Source organism: Molossus molossus, unplaced genomic scaffold, assembly GCF_014108415.1.
Source record: "Molossus molossus isolate mMolMol1 unplaced genomic scaffold, mMolMol1.p scaffold_m16_p_18, whole genome shotgun sequence".
In the NCBI taxonomy this organism is placed as follows: domain Eukaryota; kingdom Metazoa; phylum Chordata; class Mammalia; order Chiroptera; family Molossidae; genus Molossus; species Molossus molossus.
Window position 1 is genome coordinate 63288473 of NW_023425353.1, and position 18292 is coordinate 63306764.

The 18292-nt window shown below is 51.8% G+C and overlaps 1 protein-coding gene across 2 annotated transcripts; it reads right to left on the reverse strand.

Annotated features, from left to right (window-relative positions):
* Positions 1–3048: 3048 nt before the first annotated feature.
* Positions 3049–17551, reverse strand: CCDC51 (coiled-coil domain containing 51). 2 transcript variants are annotated; one of them, XM_036266496.1, is made up of 4 exons: positions 17505–17551; positions 5560–5879; positions 4458–4622; positions 3049–3988 (listed from the first exon to the last, which is right to left on the reverse strand). In XM_036266496.1, the coding sequence occupies exons 2-4, from the start codon at positions 5869–5871 to the stop codon at positions 3260–3262; spliced, it is 1206 nt and encodes a 401-aa protein (XP_036122389.1). In that variant the 5' UTR covers positions 5872–5879; positions 17505–17551; the 3' UTR covers positions 3049–3259. The 2 variants fall into 2 exon arrangements, with proteins under 2 accessions (XP_036122389.1, XP_036122388.1); XM_036266495.1 differs by lacking the exon at positions 17505–17551 and adding an exon at positions 11511–11575.
* Between the last annotated feature and the right edge of the window lie 741 nt (positions 17552–18292).

Genomic DNA, 18292 nt, shown 5'->3' on the forward strand with positions numbered 1-18292 from the left:
CGGGGGGAGGGTGCACCCTAGGGGAGCCGCGGCACCGAGGATCACGGCGCTGGGGGAAATGGAGAGCCTTGCGTGGGCGGCCCCACCCCGTCCCGCCCTCACCTGCACGCAGCGATGGAACAGGAATTGGGAGCCCTCCCAGGATGGGAGGGGTGAGGGCAGGGGTCAAGCGCCGCACCCCCAGGGATGTGGGTACAGTGAGAAGCCCGGCCTTTTCCCGCCCGCCAGCGCCGGTGGTACCCGCGCCGCTCACCTGCCCGGTCTGTTCGCTAGCCACCACCTCCGTCCTGCAGGGTCCCCTAGCCACCACCTCCGTCCTGCAGGGTCCCCTAGCCACCACCTCCGTCCTGCAGGGTCCCCTAGCCACCACCTCCGTCCTGCAGGGTCCCCTAGCCACCACCTCCGTCCTGCAGGGTCCCCTAGCCACCACCTCCGTCCTGCAGGGTCCCCTAGCCACCACCTCCGTCCTGCAGGGTCCCCTAGCCACCACCTCCGTCCTGCAGGGTCCCGAGCTTCCTCTTTCCCTTCCAACACCTGGCTCCTGTGGTCCGCCTCCTCCAACTTTGTTTACCTGCTCCTGGGCACCTTGTTTCTCCCACCTCGCCCGGTCCTGCCCACCGCCCAGGACTCCCAAACAGGCCACCCCTCCTTCCGGCCCCCACCTCTGGTTGTGCGGGAAGAGCGCGGGCTTCGGGGCTGGGGCTGGGTTTGCGCCATCACTATGCCTAGTAACCTGACCTCCGCCACCTCCCACCACACCACACACACGCCTGTGCTCACCGGCAAGTGGAGGCGATACCACACCTAGCCCGACTGTTAAAGGAGGGCACGTCGGCTGCAAAAGTACACAAGCAAGGGCGCATCTCCTCCTTTTTCTCCTAGGCCTGCACCTGGACCCACCCGAAGCTGAGAAGCCTTGGACAAGTCTAAACTCCCTCACTGACAAACACCTGGACATTTCCAGGGAGGAACCGCTGGGCCACAGGGTTCTCTCTAGAGGTTCATTTGTGCCCCCTGCCGGGCCCTTCTCACCATTACAAACTCCAAACAGGACCTGGCCCATTCTAGAAGGACTTTTGGAAGACCTGGGCTCAAGCCATTGGGATGCCCTCTTGGGAGGCAAAATTTGTTACACACACAGACATCACTCTGAAAGCCCCCAGAGCCTCCACAAGCTGGGGGGAGCCTCAACCAGAGGGTTCAAGTCATCCACACTGGCTCATATCCAAAGAGCTAACACAACCTGCACCCTTTTCCCATCTGCCAACCCCCATCAAGAGTCTACCTTCACACCGATCTATTCAACTCTGCCTTCCAAATTCTTCCTTCCCAACTCCTCAGGCCACTCCCTTTCCTCTGCCCCTTCCAGCACCTGATCTATACCAGCATGGCACCCCCTCCCCAGTACCCTCATCCCTGGCCTCCAACATCACAGACCCCAGGTGCCTGCCAATCTGGCACCCCAGTTCCTCCACTTCATTCTCTTACCTTGTGCTCCACACTCCCCCACGGTCGTCACCACCTCAGCCAGGTCAGTTTGTCCCAAGTTCCTCACCCATCATGGCCTTCCTGCCTGTGCAGCTTGTGGGGAACCCCTCCATGTGCTTGTAATCCCCTCCTCCCTAAATCCATTTACTCCAGTGCATCCTTCAGGACCCACCTCACCCAAAGGGGTCCCAGGACTTCCAAACTCCATAGTAACCCCCATATTGTACATAGAGGTGGTACCTCCTACCCCTTCAGGAGTGTAAACATCCCAAGTGCAGAGGTCATTTCATTACAAAGAAACATTGCCAGAGATAGAGTAACCAAATGACCAAGGGACCAGGCACTCAGAGGTTCATAGCACCTGTGGGGGGCCACCTGGGCCTAAGCACAGGCATGAAGACGGAGGACACCTCATGGGAAACACTTCTGGCTCCACAGGCCTGTCTTCAGCAAGCCCACAGAAGCACCTACCCGCAGCCCTGGGGTGTACTCTGAAAAGAGATTCTCCAGATGTGCAAATCCTCCAACACTCCAACGGGACTACAGAGTGCCTCTACTGCTCGTTTACTCAAGGACACACAGGCCACCCATGGCCAGTTAGCCCAGGAGGTCAAAGGTTGCCCTTCCCAGCTGAAAAAGAATAGGTCAAAGGTTCTCAGGGTGGTCAGCCTCCATACCTCCTATTGTTCCTCCCACCTCTGGGAGGCCCCTCCCCAACACTGCTTTTCCTTTCACATTCACACCACCTGAGCTCTGCTCCTGCCTGTAAAGGCCACCCGCGGGCTGTATGTGTGAGAGGACAGCCAGCCCTAGTGGCACACCAGTGCTGCCCAAAGCACTCACACCAGGGACCCAGACTGCCCATCAATCCCGGTAATTATGTCTTCAGCAATATCTATCAACTCTTCCCCCAATCCCTCTTCCCTGCTCTTCTCTGATTATCCCTCCACCATTAGAACCAGGATGTTCTCCCCATCATAGCAAAGAAAGTGATCCGGAGAGGGATAGTCATCATGGTTACTCATGGGTAGGCAGCAGGCTAGGTTCCACCCACTGGAATGCCCAGGACACCTGACATAGGAGGGCTGGGCAAACAGAGGGCAGGCCAGCAAACCCAAAATGAGGCTGGCTGGTGTGGCTCAGTGGATTGAGCATCATCCCATGGACTGAGAGGTCCCGGTTCAATTCCTGGTCAGGGCACATACCTGGGTTGCAGGTCTGATCCCCGGCCTCTGTGGTGGCATGTGTGGGAGGCAACCAATTGATATGTCTCTCTCACATCTCTCTCTCTTTCCTTCTCCCTCCCTATCTATCTGAAGATAAATAGAAACATATTCTTGGGTGAGGATTGGAAAAAAAAAAAGAAACCCAAAATGAAAATCCAGGACTCAAGGGTAAATGCATCCCAAACAGCCCTGAACCAATGAGAAGACCCAGAGGAGATGAGAGAGGAACAAAAGGGGGAGATTACTGCAATTCCAGACCAAACCCTCGAGTCTTAAATCTCAATTTTCAACAGACAAAACTCAGTCTGATATAAATTATTTTAAATAACACGAACTCAAAGACATTTTAATTAGACATTAGCACAAAGTTTTCATAATTAATAGAAATGAGCACTGCCTAAAATGGAAAGTGTGCCTGCTGGTGAGCCACACCGGGCGTGCTCACTCAGGCTGAGGTTGTGTGCGCCCCCAAAGGCTCACTTCACTGCTGGGTTCTCTACTAAATCCACATCCACACCCCTCCCCTCTGGAGTAGGGTCCAGGGGCTAGCTGGCCCTGAAGAGCATGTAGAGCATAGGCATTGTGGCCACAATTGTCACACAGGTGACCAGTGTGCTGTAGATGGTGTTCCTGTTGACCTGGGCTTCTAGCTTCTGCTCCATGTCCGACAGCACTAAGACCGTACTCCCCTGCTCCAGCGAGGAGCCAGGCAGAGCTCGGTCTGCAGCCTCTGCAAGCTGAACCACCCCAGCCATTTGGCTGAGAGTCTTTTCCAGGCCATCGAGCTGCTCTCGTAAACCCTCTAGACAGGAATGGACCTGCCTGGAATGGCCGAGCTGATCTTTCAAGGCAGCTGAAAGGATATCTGTGTCTCTGTCTCGGGCTGGGGAGGCACCTGCCTGGGACCCAGAGCTCTGCCCCAGCCCAGCTTGGACTAGGCCCCTTAGGTCCGCCATGAGGTCATGGAGGTCACTCTGCTGGAGGGAGTAGCTGGATGCCTGTTCTCGAATGGCCTCCTGGAGGCTCACAGGCCCCTTCTGTGCTTCCAGGAGTAAGGCCTTGAGCTCCTGCAGCCGCACACGGTTCACGTAGGTGGAGCCAGCCACACCGATCAGGGCTCCTAGGACTGACCCGATGAGGGACCAATTTTTTGTCCTCTCGGCCCGAGTGCGCTCCTTTTCATGACTCTCCCGCACCGCCGCAGAGAAGAGGGAGAACTTTTCTCGCTCGGAGTCTTCAGCTCGCAGGTAGGCTGCACGCAGCCTCTTCTCCTCCTGAGGAAGCGAAGCTGTGTTACACAGCAGCAACCCCGTGCCTGGCACAGGGGTGCCAATGAATGAAGGCAGCATAAGCCCGGTTGTGCGGGGGGAGCAAAGGAATCGGGGGTGGTCGAGGTGGCTGCACTATCTTCCCAGAGCAGACTTGGCTTCTACTGGACATGTGCTGATGTCTAGAGAATGTGTCTGTCAGAAGGGAAGTGTATGGCACTCTCTGGGCCAGCCCCCTCCATGGTGCTCCCTCCTTAGCAATCTGGGGTCCTGCACTGTTGACCCCAGTGTTCCAGGAGGAAGTGGGTGGATAGGCTCAGGAGGCCTGGAGCCCAGGCCCCAAGGAGCTTCTGGTTTACCTCCTTACCAGGTCTCTGACCACCAGAGCAGTCAGGGTCCCCACTTTGCCCCTGCATGACCTGCCAGGCTAGGGTCCCTGTCCAGGGGAGGAAGGACTGCCTCCCGAGGTGCCTACCTGCAGCATCCTGTGCTCCAGAGTAGCCAGTTCCAGATACTGGTTATCCTCTTTGGAGATGCGGTCTAAGCGGTCCCTCACCTCCTTCAGCTTGGCCTGCTGCACTTCCAAGTCCTCCTGAGCCTCGCGGACAAGCCCTCGAGCCACCATGAACACTTTCTCTGCCTGCGGAGAGAGCCGTGGAAGTCTACTGTGCCTCTCTCCACCCACGGGCTCAGCTCTATTCCCCAAAAGACTGGTGGAGAAAGGTCAGTGGGGTGTCAGTGCAAAGGATGGAGACTGTTTCTCAGAAACATAACCCTGGCTCCCCCAGCCAACCTCAAAGTGCAGCCTGGGCCACCCCCATCAGAATTACTGGGTTTATCCATTCAAGTAGAAATAACATGCCCTGAGAAACTGGAAAACAGCTACGAATGCACACAATCTGTGTCCGCCCACGCAGCCAGCTGTAGTCTGACACCAACCACAGAAAGAAACCTGTGCGCTTACGATGTTTTGGGCGTTACCTTATTCACACTTCACAACTGCGCCAGGAGGGGCATGGCTACAGCCTCCGTTTTACCAACCCAGAAACCCGGCTCGGCCACTGTGCCGACCTCCAGCCAAGCCCAGGCTTTCCCACCTTGCTGCACTGGTCTGCACTGGTCTGCACCGAGGCAGGAGCAGGAGCAGAGCCGGCAGAAGGCACTTCTGTGCCGCAGAGGGCTCGACAAACACAGGCAGCTCTTTCCCCTCACAGCTCGGTGACTCCAGGGCCTCCACCTTCACAAGGGAGGTGTCCACTCCACGCGGGGCTTTGAGAGCACTGGACGGCAGAAACCCTCCCGGCAACTCTCCTCACCCAGACAGTCGATGCAGGAAGTGTCTGCTGGCCTAGCAGACGGGTGCTAACGGCCAGGGCTCACTGGCACATGTCCAGCAACTGGTTTCGAGGAGTAGCAAAGCCAGGCTGCCACGTGAGAAACAGTCACAGTCCTCTACTAGTGGTATTTGTTCAAGAAAAGACACACGTGGATGTGGCTGGTGACTTGTTTTGCAGGAGCCTCCAGGCCACACTTCCCCAGTCACAGGGCAGGCCAATCACCTGGGCCCCCCTCCTTACCTCAGCCACGTTTCCCTGGGCCTCTCGAACCTCATTGAGTCCGACGAACTCTTCGTATCGGTCCCACCACGTCTTGGCCGTGGAGGATGCTCGCTGTTGAATGCCGTGCCCCAGGGCTCTTCCCAGCATTGAGAGGCGGTGGTACAGCCTGAGCACCACCTCCACAGGTCTTTTCTCTCTGGGCTGGCTGGGGCCTGGGCTACACAGAGTCCTGCTCGTCAAGAAGTCCCTTCCAAGGAGGCCTCTCCGCACCAGTATAGGGGGCACACCCACAACGTACTGCATGGCAGACACGGGGCTGCACCCTGTCATCGGGAGATCTGTGGGGAACAGCAGTCAGATCAGCTTGCAGCCGAGAAAGGCTGGTCACGTTTCAAGCCTAGGGTCAGTTCTGAACGAACTACCTTCCATTAAAAGGTCCAAACTTAGTGCTATTCTGCTGGGCCTGGAGGCTGCAGCCTCTACTGTGGTCAGGCTGCCCGCTCCCCCAACCCCAGCGCTCAGACAAAGGGGCACATTAGGGAAGCACACAGACGTATTTAGGAAACCATGCCTCCCACCTCCCTCCACGATGCCACGCAAACCAGACCTCCTACTGCACCCACACCGAAGGTCTGTTATGACTCAGATAAGAATTCTGGTGCCCAGGTTTCTGATAACGACAAAGAAAATTCTCCGACCTGAGTTGTGATGCTGACAAAGCCCCACAAACTCCCTATGGAACTGTGGAACTGATGGTATTTCAGGGGCAGACTCCTGTAAAAGATGATCAAAACCAACTTCCCAGACTCCCTGGAGGTGCCGCAGCATCTGGGAAGCAGGATGTAGCTTACGTTTGAGGACAGAGGTCATCTGTGTCCCAAGCAGAAAGGCCTCTCCTCCTCAGCTCTCCTCTAAGACATTCGGGGGGGGGGGCAGATTTCTGCACAGAGGACAACTTTTCTTAGGTTCACACCCGCCCTTCTCCTTCTGCCCTCCAAGCCCACACTCTCAGGGTTACTGAGTCCCAGGCTCACATTTCTCACTGCCCATGAGCTTTCTCCCTCCTCGCCAACCTGTCACTGCCCAATAGGTTAGGTTCTCTAACCTCTCCCTTGTCAACGTCAGTTTGACGTTTGGGGCCCAACAACGCCTACTTCTCCACCCGAATGAACAGCACAGGGAGTCTCCCATTCTCCACTTAGGCCTTGCTGAGCCCCAGAGCAGCCGTGACTCTGAGGAACCCTACTTCCCAAGAGAGGGCCATGTGACCAGTGCGCCCAGGCAAACATGAGCCAGCAGCACCCTCCTCTGGCCAAACCACTCCTCTTCCCGACAAGCCCCCAACTACTGACTCTGACTGTCAGAGTGACACCTGGTGGCCAAACAACCAGGCTAGAGAAAATGGGACAGGAAGACAAATCAGAGATGCTCCAGTTACAAGGGGGCTTCCTGATGTAGGTGAAGTGGAACAGAGATGGGTCAGAGCATCCCAGCCTTCTCCCCATGCTGTGCTTGGAGAAGTGCAAGTCCTCTTGAAAACTACGCTGGTTGGGTAGGCATATACCTCCTGGACAAAATGGGCCCAGCCGAGAGCCGCAGAAGGGGGCATCCCTGTAACAATGGCTCCAAGTTAGTGCTGCACCTGAACCCCTGAGTCCCAGTCATAAGGCTCAAGGGAGAAAATGTCATCCGTGCCCCAGTGGTCAGGCAAACCACCTAGGCCTCAATGCCAGTGCCCACTGCACATAAGCAGTGATCCCACAACAATCATGCAGGTGTGTCCCTCATCAGAGCAAAGCACGTAGCCTTCAGCTCTGCCCACCACAGCACCACTCTCCTAAGCAACACTCAGCTGAAAGTGTCCACCTTGGCTGTCACTACTTCCTCAACCCTCTTCTCTCTTGATCCCATTCCATCAAGGTTGCTTTCCTGGAGGCCCCGCAAAACGTCCACCTGGCCAGATCCAGCAGGAGCTTCTCAGATTTCTCCAATATCTCTGCAGCTTTCCACACCCTCTCTTTTTGAAATCACTCCCGCTTCTCACTTTCTCCAACTTTCTTAGCCTCTTTCCCAATTCTTCCTCTACCAACTATCCAGTCTTGGACCCCAGACGAACACCCATCCCCGGCAGAGATGACATTTACAGCCTCCTATGAAGTCTTGGCTTCCTCCCCTGCCCCTCTGGCAACCAGAGGCTGTTAACTCCTAAGTCAGATCACATCCCTCAGTTCCCATCTCACCTGGCATAAATACCAGTCCTGCCGGTGGCCACGCCCTCATCCTCTTCCTTCTCTCTATTCCTGCACTCCCCTCCAGCAACCTTACCATGCTAAGCATGATCCTGCCTGAGCCTTGCCACTTCCTCTACCTGGACCACTCTTCCTCCACAAGTCCAGTTGGCTCACCCTGACTTCTATGTCTTTGCTCAAATATCACCTCTGGGCAAGACCTTCCCTGACCACTCCCTCCTTCGCCAAATCACTTGCTTTATTTTTCTCCATCAGACACATATTGCCTTCCTTATGTATCACCTAGCCCTTCACTAGAACATAAGCTTGGTGACAGCAGGACTTTGCATCATGAGGGAACATACCAATGACCCCCAAGTTGTTCTCCCATTCCAGTCCCTCCTCTCAGCCTCCCACCTTCCAGCCAGGCCCATCTCCCAGCTCCTTCCCACTGAGATGTCTCACAAGTCCCCCAAACAAGGAAGATGTTCCTGGCAGAGGGAAAGAGTAGAAAAGCGCTTGAGGTCTCTAAAGCCTGAAAGGGAGCAGTGCAGCTGGAAAGAAGCAGAGAAGGGAGTGGATGGACGAGAGGCTGGAGAGATGGACAGAGGCCAAATTAAGCAAGGCCTTGAGGCCCAGGTTCAGATCTTGCCCCTCCATCCAGATGACTGCCTCCACCAAATGCCCTTTCCTCAACCTCCCTCATCTGTACCTCATCCTCTTGTGCAGCTGATGGCTTGCTTCATTTTTTTCCATCAAGAAAATATTTTAAGTTGCAAGGGAACTTAACCACACCTTCCCACCTGCCATTGTCTGTCCAATTTCCACCTTCTCTCTTGTTCCTCAAGATGAAGAACCTATGTGAACCTATGCTCCAGAGCAGACCAAGCTGGGCCCCAGGTCCCATTTCCACTCCCCTCCTCAGACACTGCTCAGTAATTGTCTAACAACTGCCCTACTTCTCTGCTCCTCTTTACAGCCAAACTCCCTGACAGATTGTCTATACTCACTGTAGTTTCTCTTTACCCATTCTCTTTTCTTTTTTAACTTTTTAAAAATTTATTTTAGAGAGAGAGGAAGGGAGAGGGAAAGAGAGAGAAACATTGATGAGAGAGAACATCGATTGCTTGCCTCCTGCATGCCCCCCACTGGGGATTGGGCCCACAACCTAGGCATGTGCCCTGACCAGAAATCGAACCAGTGATCTCTTGGTGCATGGGTCAACACTCAACCACTGAGCCACACTGGCTGGGCCCATTCTCTTCTTTAATTTTAAATCCTCACCTGAGGATATTTTTTCATTTTCTTCAGATAGAGTGGGAGGGGGAGAGAGAGAGAAACATCAACGTGAGAGACACACATCGATTGGCCACCTCCCACACAACCCCAACCAGGGCCGGGGACTGAGCCACAACTGAGGTACGTGCCCTTGACCAGAATCAACCCTGCAACTCTTTGGTCTGTGGGTCAACACTCTAACCACTGAGCCAAACCGGCCAGAGCCCATTCTCTCTCTCTCTTTTTTAAAAAATGTTTTTATTGATTTTTAGAGAGAGAGAGAAAATCCATCGGCTGCCTCCTGCACGCCCTCTACTGGTGATCAAGCCTGCAACTCGGGCATGTGCCCTGACCAGGAATCAAACTGGGACTTCTCAGTCGAAGGGATGACCTTCAATCCACTGAGCCACACCAGCCGAGCCTCCCTTTCTCTCTTATACTCTCTCTGACCTGGCCTCACTCCCACCATACCATTAGAACTTCTCTGGGCCAGGTCATCTCCACACTGCTAAATCCAATGACAAGTTCTTTTCTCATCACTTGCCCTGTCAGCAGCCTGTGCCTCATGACAGTTCCCTTCTCTCTGAAACGTCTTCAATACTTGGCTTCCAATCTTCACTCACCTCCCTAACCTTTCCACAGAGTGCCCAGGAATTGATCCTCAGAATTCTCTCTTATCTACTCCCATGACTTTACAAACCATCTATTAAAATGTCCTAAAACTGATTGTAGTGATGGTTGCACAACTGTACGCATTAAATAGGTAAATTACATCTCAATAAAGCAGTTACTTAAAAATAAAAACCAGCTATACTGACTTACCAGCTCAGATCTCTCCTCTGAATTCCAGGCTCATTTAATAAACTGCCCAATCCACATTTCTGCTTGGAAGGCTAATGGGGTTCTTAGCTTCCCCTCCCAAACTTGCCTTTCCCACATCCTTCTCCATCTTGGTCGATGGAAACCCCAAGTCCAGTTCAGGCCCAAAATCTCTCATCCTCCCTGACTCGTCTCTCTCTCCCACCTCACATCCAATCCAACAGCTAACACCACTTCCTTTCTAAATCCAGAATCCCTCTTCCTCTTGCCCCTGCCACTGCAAACACCTGGTCCCAATGACCAACATCTTTTGCCTGGGTCATGCTAGGAGCCTCCTGACAGGTCTCCTTGCTTCTACTCTAGCCCCTACAGTCTGTGTACTATCAACAGAGCAGTGGTCCTTTCAAAGCACGTCTCTCCCTGCTCAAACCCTGCAGTGGTTCCCCATTTCTCTCAAGGTGAAAGCAAATCCTTTCCATGGCCTACAGGGCTTCCACCTCCTGGCTCTCATTCTTCTCTGACCTCATCTCCCACTAGTCTCTCCTCACTCTACTTCAGTCACAAGGGACCGTCCCCTTCCCCAGCTTTATTGAGATATAACTGACATATACCATTGTTTAAGTTTAAGGTGTACAGTGGGATAATTTGCTACACCTACATACTGCTAAATGTTTGCCACAATAAGGTTAGCTAATACATCCTTCACCTCACATAATTACCATGCATGGACTTGTTTTTTTGGTTAATCCTCACCCAAGAATATTTTTCCAATGATTTTTTAGATAGAGTGAAAGGGGGGAGGGGGAGGAGAAACATCAATGTGAAAGAAATACATTGATTGGTTGCCTCCCACATGATCCCAACTGTGGCCAGGGATCGAATCTGCAACCCAGGTACATACGTGCCCTTGACCGAGAATCAAACCTGTACCCTTTGTTTCGGCTAACCACTGAGCCAGATTGGTCAGGGCTGCATGGACTTTTTGATATGGCTGGAACACACTAGGCTATTCCCAACCACAGACACCAGCTTTCACTATCTGTACTGCTTATTCCCTGCCTTTTTTCAAGACCTGCTCAAATGTCGTTGCCCCCTTCCCCCATCACAGCACTCCTTACACACTTTCTCTGTTTTAATTTTCTCCACGCACATAACACATGACCTATGTTATGTATTTCACTTATCTACTTGGCTTATAGTCTGTCTCACCCACCAGGATGTCAGCTCTGCCAGGACAGGCACTGTTTTGTCCACTGCTGCATCTTCAGTGCCTAGAATACATACTCAGTACATACTCAGTGCACACAGTACATACTCAACAAAAATGTATTGGATGAATAAACAGAGTTTGCAAAAAGTTGCAACCTGGACTATATTTTAAAACCCAAACTCCTTCGGGTGGCCTCCAAAACTCTAGAACCTGGTGATCTAATCCCGACTCTGCCACCTCCCTTGCATCTCCCCTGGCCAGGCTACGCTTTCCTAGGTTCCAGGAACGCGCCAAGCTTCAAGGCCTTTGCACAAGCCCTTCCCTCTTCCTACAGCGTTCCCCCCGGCACGGGCCAAGGCCCAGCGCCTTCCGGTTAAGCACCTTTCCTGGCTTCCGGACCTCCCCTGGCAGAAGGACCACCCCACTCCCCATACCTGGCCCGCCTAGCGTCCCAGCTGCAAACCCAACGGAGCACCCGCCACTCAATTGATCTCTGAGCCTTTAGTGCCCGCCTCCAGAAGGCCTTTTCCGGCAGCAAGAAGGCAACTTCCTGACTAGGAGCCAATCAGCGGGCCCGCGTGGAGGCATAGGCGCAGGGGTGGGACAGGGAGCTCAGCTTCCGGTGGCAGGGTCTGGGGAAGGGGCGGTAGGCACCATGTCCGGCCGCGAAGGTGAGTGTGCGGGGGTGGCGGGGCGGGGTGGGACGGGACCGGACGGGACCCGGCGGGGGCCCGGATGAGCGAGCTTGTTTCGCCCACAGGTGGCAAGAAGAAGCCCCTGAAGCAGCCCAAGAAGCAAGCCAAAGAGATGGACGAGGTGAGGGCCACGCGGAGGCGTGGGCGGGCGGGGAGGGCCTGGGAAACCCGCCTGGAGTGAATCCGCTCTGCTTCTCCCCAGGAAGATAAGGCATTCAAGCAGAAGCAGAAAGAGGAGCAGAAGAAACTTGAGGAGCTAAAAGCGAAGGCTGCGGGGAAGGGCCCCCTGGGTAAGTGAGGGCCAGGTAGAGCCCAAGCCGGACAAATGTTCTGTGCATCAGTCTGAACGCGGGCTGAGCAGGTCGGTCTCCTGCCTCGTTGGTGAGTGGTGAGGTTTCGGTGCTTCCTATCCACTGTTGCGGACGCCCTAGCCAGGCTTGGATTCGCCACAGCAGGAATGGGTGGGAGCCAGACGGGGTATGGAAACAAATCTGCTTCCAAGGCAGTCTGGGCTACCCTTTCCTTAAAAAAGCGGCGGAAATGATATCTTACACACAATTCGTACAGTCCTGTTTCCAAATATCCTCCACAGTTATTGTCCCAAAGTCGCGTTTCACTGCTTAAGGACTTACTACTCATTGTTAACGCTGATAAATACTTTTACATTCTTAGTCATTTTACTTCTAGATGCTCCTGCACAAAAATAAAAAGTACAGGCTTCTTGTCTTGCGATTGCTCTCTGTGCTTTTTAAAAACTTAATTGCCTACTATTCTGCACGTTCTTTCTTTATGTAAGAGCAATTCAGATCAAAGGATTTTTCAAGCTCAGCAGCCCCAATATTTTCTGTACCTTTTTTTTTTTTTTTTTTTTACAGTAAGGGAGAGGGAGAGAGAGAAACATTGATTGGCTGCCTCTGTACAACCTCTACTGGGCAGGAAACCTGGGCTTGTGCTCTGATAAGGAATCAAACCAATGACCTTTTGGTCCATGAGTCCAGGCTCAGCCACTGAGCCACATCTGGTTCTTTTTTTTGTTAATCCTCACCTGTGGATATTTTTCCATTTTTGTTCAGATAGAATGAGAGTGAGATAGAGAGAAACATTGATGTGAGACAGACACATCCACTTGTTGCCTCCCACATGACCCCCACCAGGGCCAGGGACGAACTGCATCTTATTGGTCTGCAGGCCAATGCTCTAACTGCTGAGTCAAACCTGCCAGGGACATATCTGCTTCTTAAATGCAGTTTATATTAATCAAATTAATTATTATTTCCTCCAGTTATCTATGCCCTTTTGATTGATTGTGAGCCACACCGGGGGCAGTAGAGACTGGGATGGTGGGTGTCATCTACGGTTTCCCAAGACTTATAACCCAGTAGGTTTAATTCAGTATTGTCTATCCACACAGCACTGAGATTCCTTTTTGAATGAAGTGATGAGATGTCTTGCACCTTCCCTTAATCTGTGATTATATTTAGAGAGGCCAATTCTTGGTGAAATCCCATACTATTTGTTTCTATTGAATATCATCTAATTTAAGGTTTATTCTGTCACAGTAGGATCTTCATCCCTATATTAGGTGTACTTAATTCTATAATTATTTTTTTAAATTACTTACTGTGTGCCAAATATATAGTCATGTGTAAATGAGGTAAAATAAACATTGTGAGTAAACCAGACCCTAAGATCATAGTATAGATTTTTGATGTGACAGTCAAGAATATGGATTGGGGGGGTCATACTACCTGGGTTGGAATCCTGCCATCATCACATACCAGTTTATAACTCTGAACAACAGCTAAGAGTTCATTATTTGTAAAATGGATTGGTAGAAGGTGAAGATTAAATGAGCCAGTCTGTGAAGTACACAACACTGTGTAGCTCCAGACCAGTGAACAGCCATTACTTGTGCCCCTGCCTTATCCTCATTCTACTTTTACCCAGAATAGATAATATCGGTAAAGTCCTGAACATGCTGTGTCAGAAAGAATGCCCAATGTGAGAGCTGAGCCTTCCTGGGATCCAGATCAGGTCCCTGGGGTTTCTACCATAAGAACTGTTTTTCTCTAACTGACTTTTTTTCCTTTTGCAGCCACAGGTGGAATTAAGAAATCTGGCAAAAAGTGAGCTGTTCCTTGTGCCTGGGGCAATGGCGATCCTTAATTCCATTCCTTTTTTTAACATCTGGATTTCCTGCCATAACATCTCTTGCCATCCATAGCTAGAATGAAGTGTTGTCTTGGAGCCTGTTGTACATTTAAGAATAAACTTTTGTAAAAAAAAATAATAATAATAATAGTAATAATAATCATGCAGTGGCTCATCTCTTTAGTTCTCACTCTGCCGTTTCAACCTTAGCTGTGAGGTCAGAGTAAACCCAGCCCAGAATCCTGCCCAAGTGTGTTCTTCAGTCTTTGTTCCATTGGGAATTCTGTACCACCTGGAATTAAACTTAACTCATTTGAAATGGCTGTCGTTTTTGTGTGGTTGTATATCCAGTGGAATACTTTACATGAGGTTAGTGTAAGAATTTGTATTTTGGAAAGAAAAGCCATCCTCTGTTATGAAAATCCATGTTGCCATCTGTTTTTTTTCTTTTTTTCATCTTCACCCAAGGACTTTTTTTTTTTCCTTTTATCTTCAGATAGAGCAGGAGAGAGAGAGAGAAACATCAACGTGAGAGACACATTGAGTGGCTGCCACCCACATGACCCCGATCGGGGCCAGAAACAAACTGCAACCGAGGTATGTGCCCTCAGTGGGAACTGAACCCGGGACTCTTTGGTCTGGGGGGCCAACACTCTAAGCACTGAGCCAAACCGGCCAGGGCTGCCATCTGTTTTAATGGGGTTGTTCATCTGTTCATGTAGAGTCTGCTGTAGCCCGGATGGTGTCGCTCAGTAGATTGAGTGTCATCCCATGGATTGAGTGGTCTGGGTTTAATTCCCAGTCAGGGCATATGCCCAGGTTGTGGGCTCGATCCCCGGTGGAGGGTGTGCAGGAAGCAGTGAATCGATGTTTTCTCTCTCCTTTCCTCTCTCTAAAAAAAAATAAAAAATAGCCCTGGCAGGTTTGGCTCAGCGGTTAGAGCGTTGGCCTGCGGTCCAGAGAGACCTGGGTTCGGTTCCCGCTAAGGGCACATACTTCGGTTGCAGTTTGTCCCCGGCCCTGGTTGGGTTGTGTGGGTGGCAGCCACTCGATGTGTCCCTTTCACATTGATGTTTCTCTCTCTCTCTTCCTCTCTCTCCCTCCCACTCTATCTGTATAAAAAGTGGAAAAATGTCCTCGAGTGAGGATTAAAAAAATAATAAATTAAATAAATAAATAAAAAATATATTTTTAAAAAAGAGTCTGCTATATGCAGGCTAGGCTTGTACCAGCAAACAGTCCTGTTGTCAAGGAACTTGTCCATAGGAGGGAAGCAGACAAATACACATGACATGCTCTATGAAGGGAAGTAAACTGGGGGAAGGAGATTCCTGAAAGTTTAAGAACCAAGTAGGAAATGGTTCTGCATTTACACGAGGGCTTCAGAAAGGTCCTTCCTCCATTCTGGTATCTTATACCCCACATTCAACCGATCAGGCAAATTAAATCTTGCCTCTTCATACTTTTTCCAGTTAACAACCCCCCAACCCTAAAATCCTTCACCTGGATTATTGCAATCATATCCAAATTGGTCTTCCTTTTCCTACCCTTGCTTCACTACAGTTTAACCTTTACTCAGGACCCAGAGTGATCTTGCTAAATTGTAAAGTTATGTATACATTACTTTGTTCTTCAGTGCTTCTTAGAGCAAAAGCCACGGTCTACAATGACAGTGAGGCCCTAAAGGATCTGGACACCACTCCCTGCCCTTTAATAGCTACTATTCCTCACCCTGATCCATTTTGAGCCTCAGTGGTCTACATTCTAGGCAAGCTCCTGCCTCACTATTGTCACCAACTCTTCTGCCTGTCACTCTTCTGAATACTGGAGACTCCCTTTACCTTTAGAGAACTCAAACATCACAGTAGTGAATTCTATCTGACCACTTTATATAAAGTGACAGTCCCAATGTCTTACCCTGTTTAATTTTTTTCTGACATTTGTTATCACCCTTGACTCACAGAATAAATTCCTGGATGAAAGGCCATCCATAATGTATGCTAAATGCATATGTACTGAAATAATTCAGAGGCACAAGTCTGCATTTCCCCTCCAGAACCCTCGATACAACTATGGGAATACTAATAATGCTAAGCTCTTTCTGAGAATGTGTTCCCAAAAAAGTCTAGAACTGGTCAGACTTTTTTTTATCACCCAAGGACATTTTTCCACTTTTTGTTCAGATAGAGTGGGAGGGAGAGAGAGGAAGAGAGAGAGAGAAACATGGAGTGAAGGGGACACATTGAGTGGCTTCCACCCGCAGGACCAGCCAGGGCCAGGGACAAACTGCAACTGAGGTACGTGCCCTTAGTAGGAACTGAACCTGAGTCTCTCTGGACCGCAGGCCAACACTCTAACCGTTGAGCCAAACTGGCCTAGAACTGGTCAGATTTTGCTAAGTCAACACAGAAAAGGTTTTATAGATTGAAGCCTGTTTTATGACTAATGTGCTTGATATTAGCAGAAAAAAAAAATCCTGCTTTGGACCTCTCCTGGAAAGTTGCACAGCATCAGCACCTTGTTTGGACTTGAGGCATTCCCTGTGGGGCCTTGCCAGCTGGCACCCAGCCCTGTGCTGCTGAGAATGGCCCTTCCAAGAGCCAGTGCCAGTACACTGTCCCTAAGAGTGGAACTTAATCCCTTCTGACAAATCAAGTACAATCCTATCTCTTTACAGGACCAGAGACCTGCAGCAATTATGACTTCAGCATTCGACATTTGGGTAGCTATCTGAGGGAAATTACCAATTACTTCAAAAAAAACTTAGGTATTCAAGACCCTCTAGGCCTTGACAAACATCTCCCTTTCATTTACTGCTTTCACAAGCATTAATAGGACACTTACAGAATACATTTGGCACTAAGCATGCAATGCTGAAAGTCTCCAGCACCCTGTCCCGGCTAACTGTCCTGCACATGGCTCCTGCCCAATAAAATCCTGACAGGCACTCAAGCTCAGCTTGACTCCACCCCTCTTTGAAGCCTTACCTTCTCTCTGCCATGGATAACTTCTACCTGGCACTTGTGTGGCCTCCATTTTGGTGTTGTATTCTTGTCTGAGTAGTCTTGTGTGCCAGCCACCTTGCCCACTCAACCTGTAGGAGATCCCAGGTGCCACTTATAGGGGGCCTTCCTTGACTTCCTGAGCCTCGTTCATTTCTGTAAGACCACCACTTGGGACAAAAACACTCAAGCCCTCTCAGAGAAATGAATGAATGATGTTAACTGCCTGAGCAGTCAGCTCCCACCCACCTCCAACGCAGGCACAACCTTTTCAGGATCACCCCTTCCCATTAGACTTTCTTCCCCAGACCTACCTCAAATGTACACATTCCAAACATTTACTGTTCTCCAACATATCTACTCACAACAGTTCTATTCATTCTCCCTGCCCAACCGCGCTCTGCTAGACTCCACCCCAAGAGGGTCTGGAGGGAGGACTGCGAGATGGCAGAAACCAAACTCCTGAATGCTGGCTGCCTCGATTCACATGCGCACACGTGAATCTCATGGCGAACTCCTCCAGCGCGACTGCGTATCCGCGCGGTGGGGCTGCTGAGCCCAGCACTCACACCCCTGGTACCTCCGATCGCCCAAAGCCCGGGCCACAGACCAACTGAGTCCCAGCTGGAGGTACCCGGGTGTGGGGCGCGACAAAGAAAGACAGCCACAAGGCGGAACACATCGGCGCGCGCGGGTGGCGTCATTTTCCCGCGTTCGCATCTTTGCAGCTGATTGGCCCGTGGGCTGGAGGCGTGGCCCCAGAGGCTGAGGCGGTCGGCGGCGCGCGGGCGGTTGGTTGGTTCAGCTCTCCGGCCACGCGGCGACCCTACTCGGCTCTGTGCCTTCGGAGACTGTTCGGCGGCAGGCATGGCTGGAACCCCTGCGCCGGGCAGCCGGAGGCGGAGCGGGCCCCTGGCGTCCAGCCCTGGCCCGCCGCCCAGCACCGGGCAGCCTCCGAGCAAGCGGGCCCGTGGCTTCCCCGCGGCCCCAGCTCTGGACCCCGAAGACCCGTTCGGCCTTCACGGGGATTTCACCGCGGACGACCTGGAGGAGCTCGACACCCTGGCGTCACAGGCCTTGAGCCAGTGCCCGCCCGCGGCTCGGGACGTGTCCAGTGAGTGCACCTAGGGGGCTTTTCCCTGAGGGTGATGCAGACCTCGCCAGACACCATGATGGCTGTGGCTTCAGAACCTATGGTGACCGCTGCCCTCGGTGTCTTGCACCCACACCGCCCCTTCACCTTTCTAAAATACAGGAACAGCCCCACCGGTGTGGCTCAGTGGATTGAGCGTCATCCCATGGACTGAGGGCCTGGTTCCGTTCGCGGGGAGGGTACATGCCTGGGTTGCAGGCTCGATCCCCAGTTGG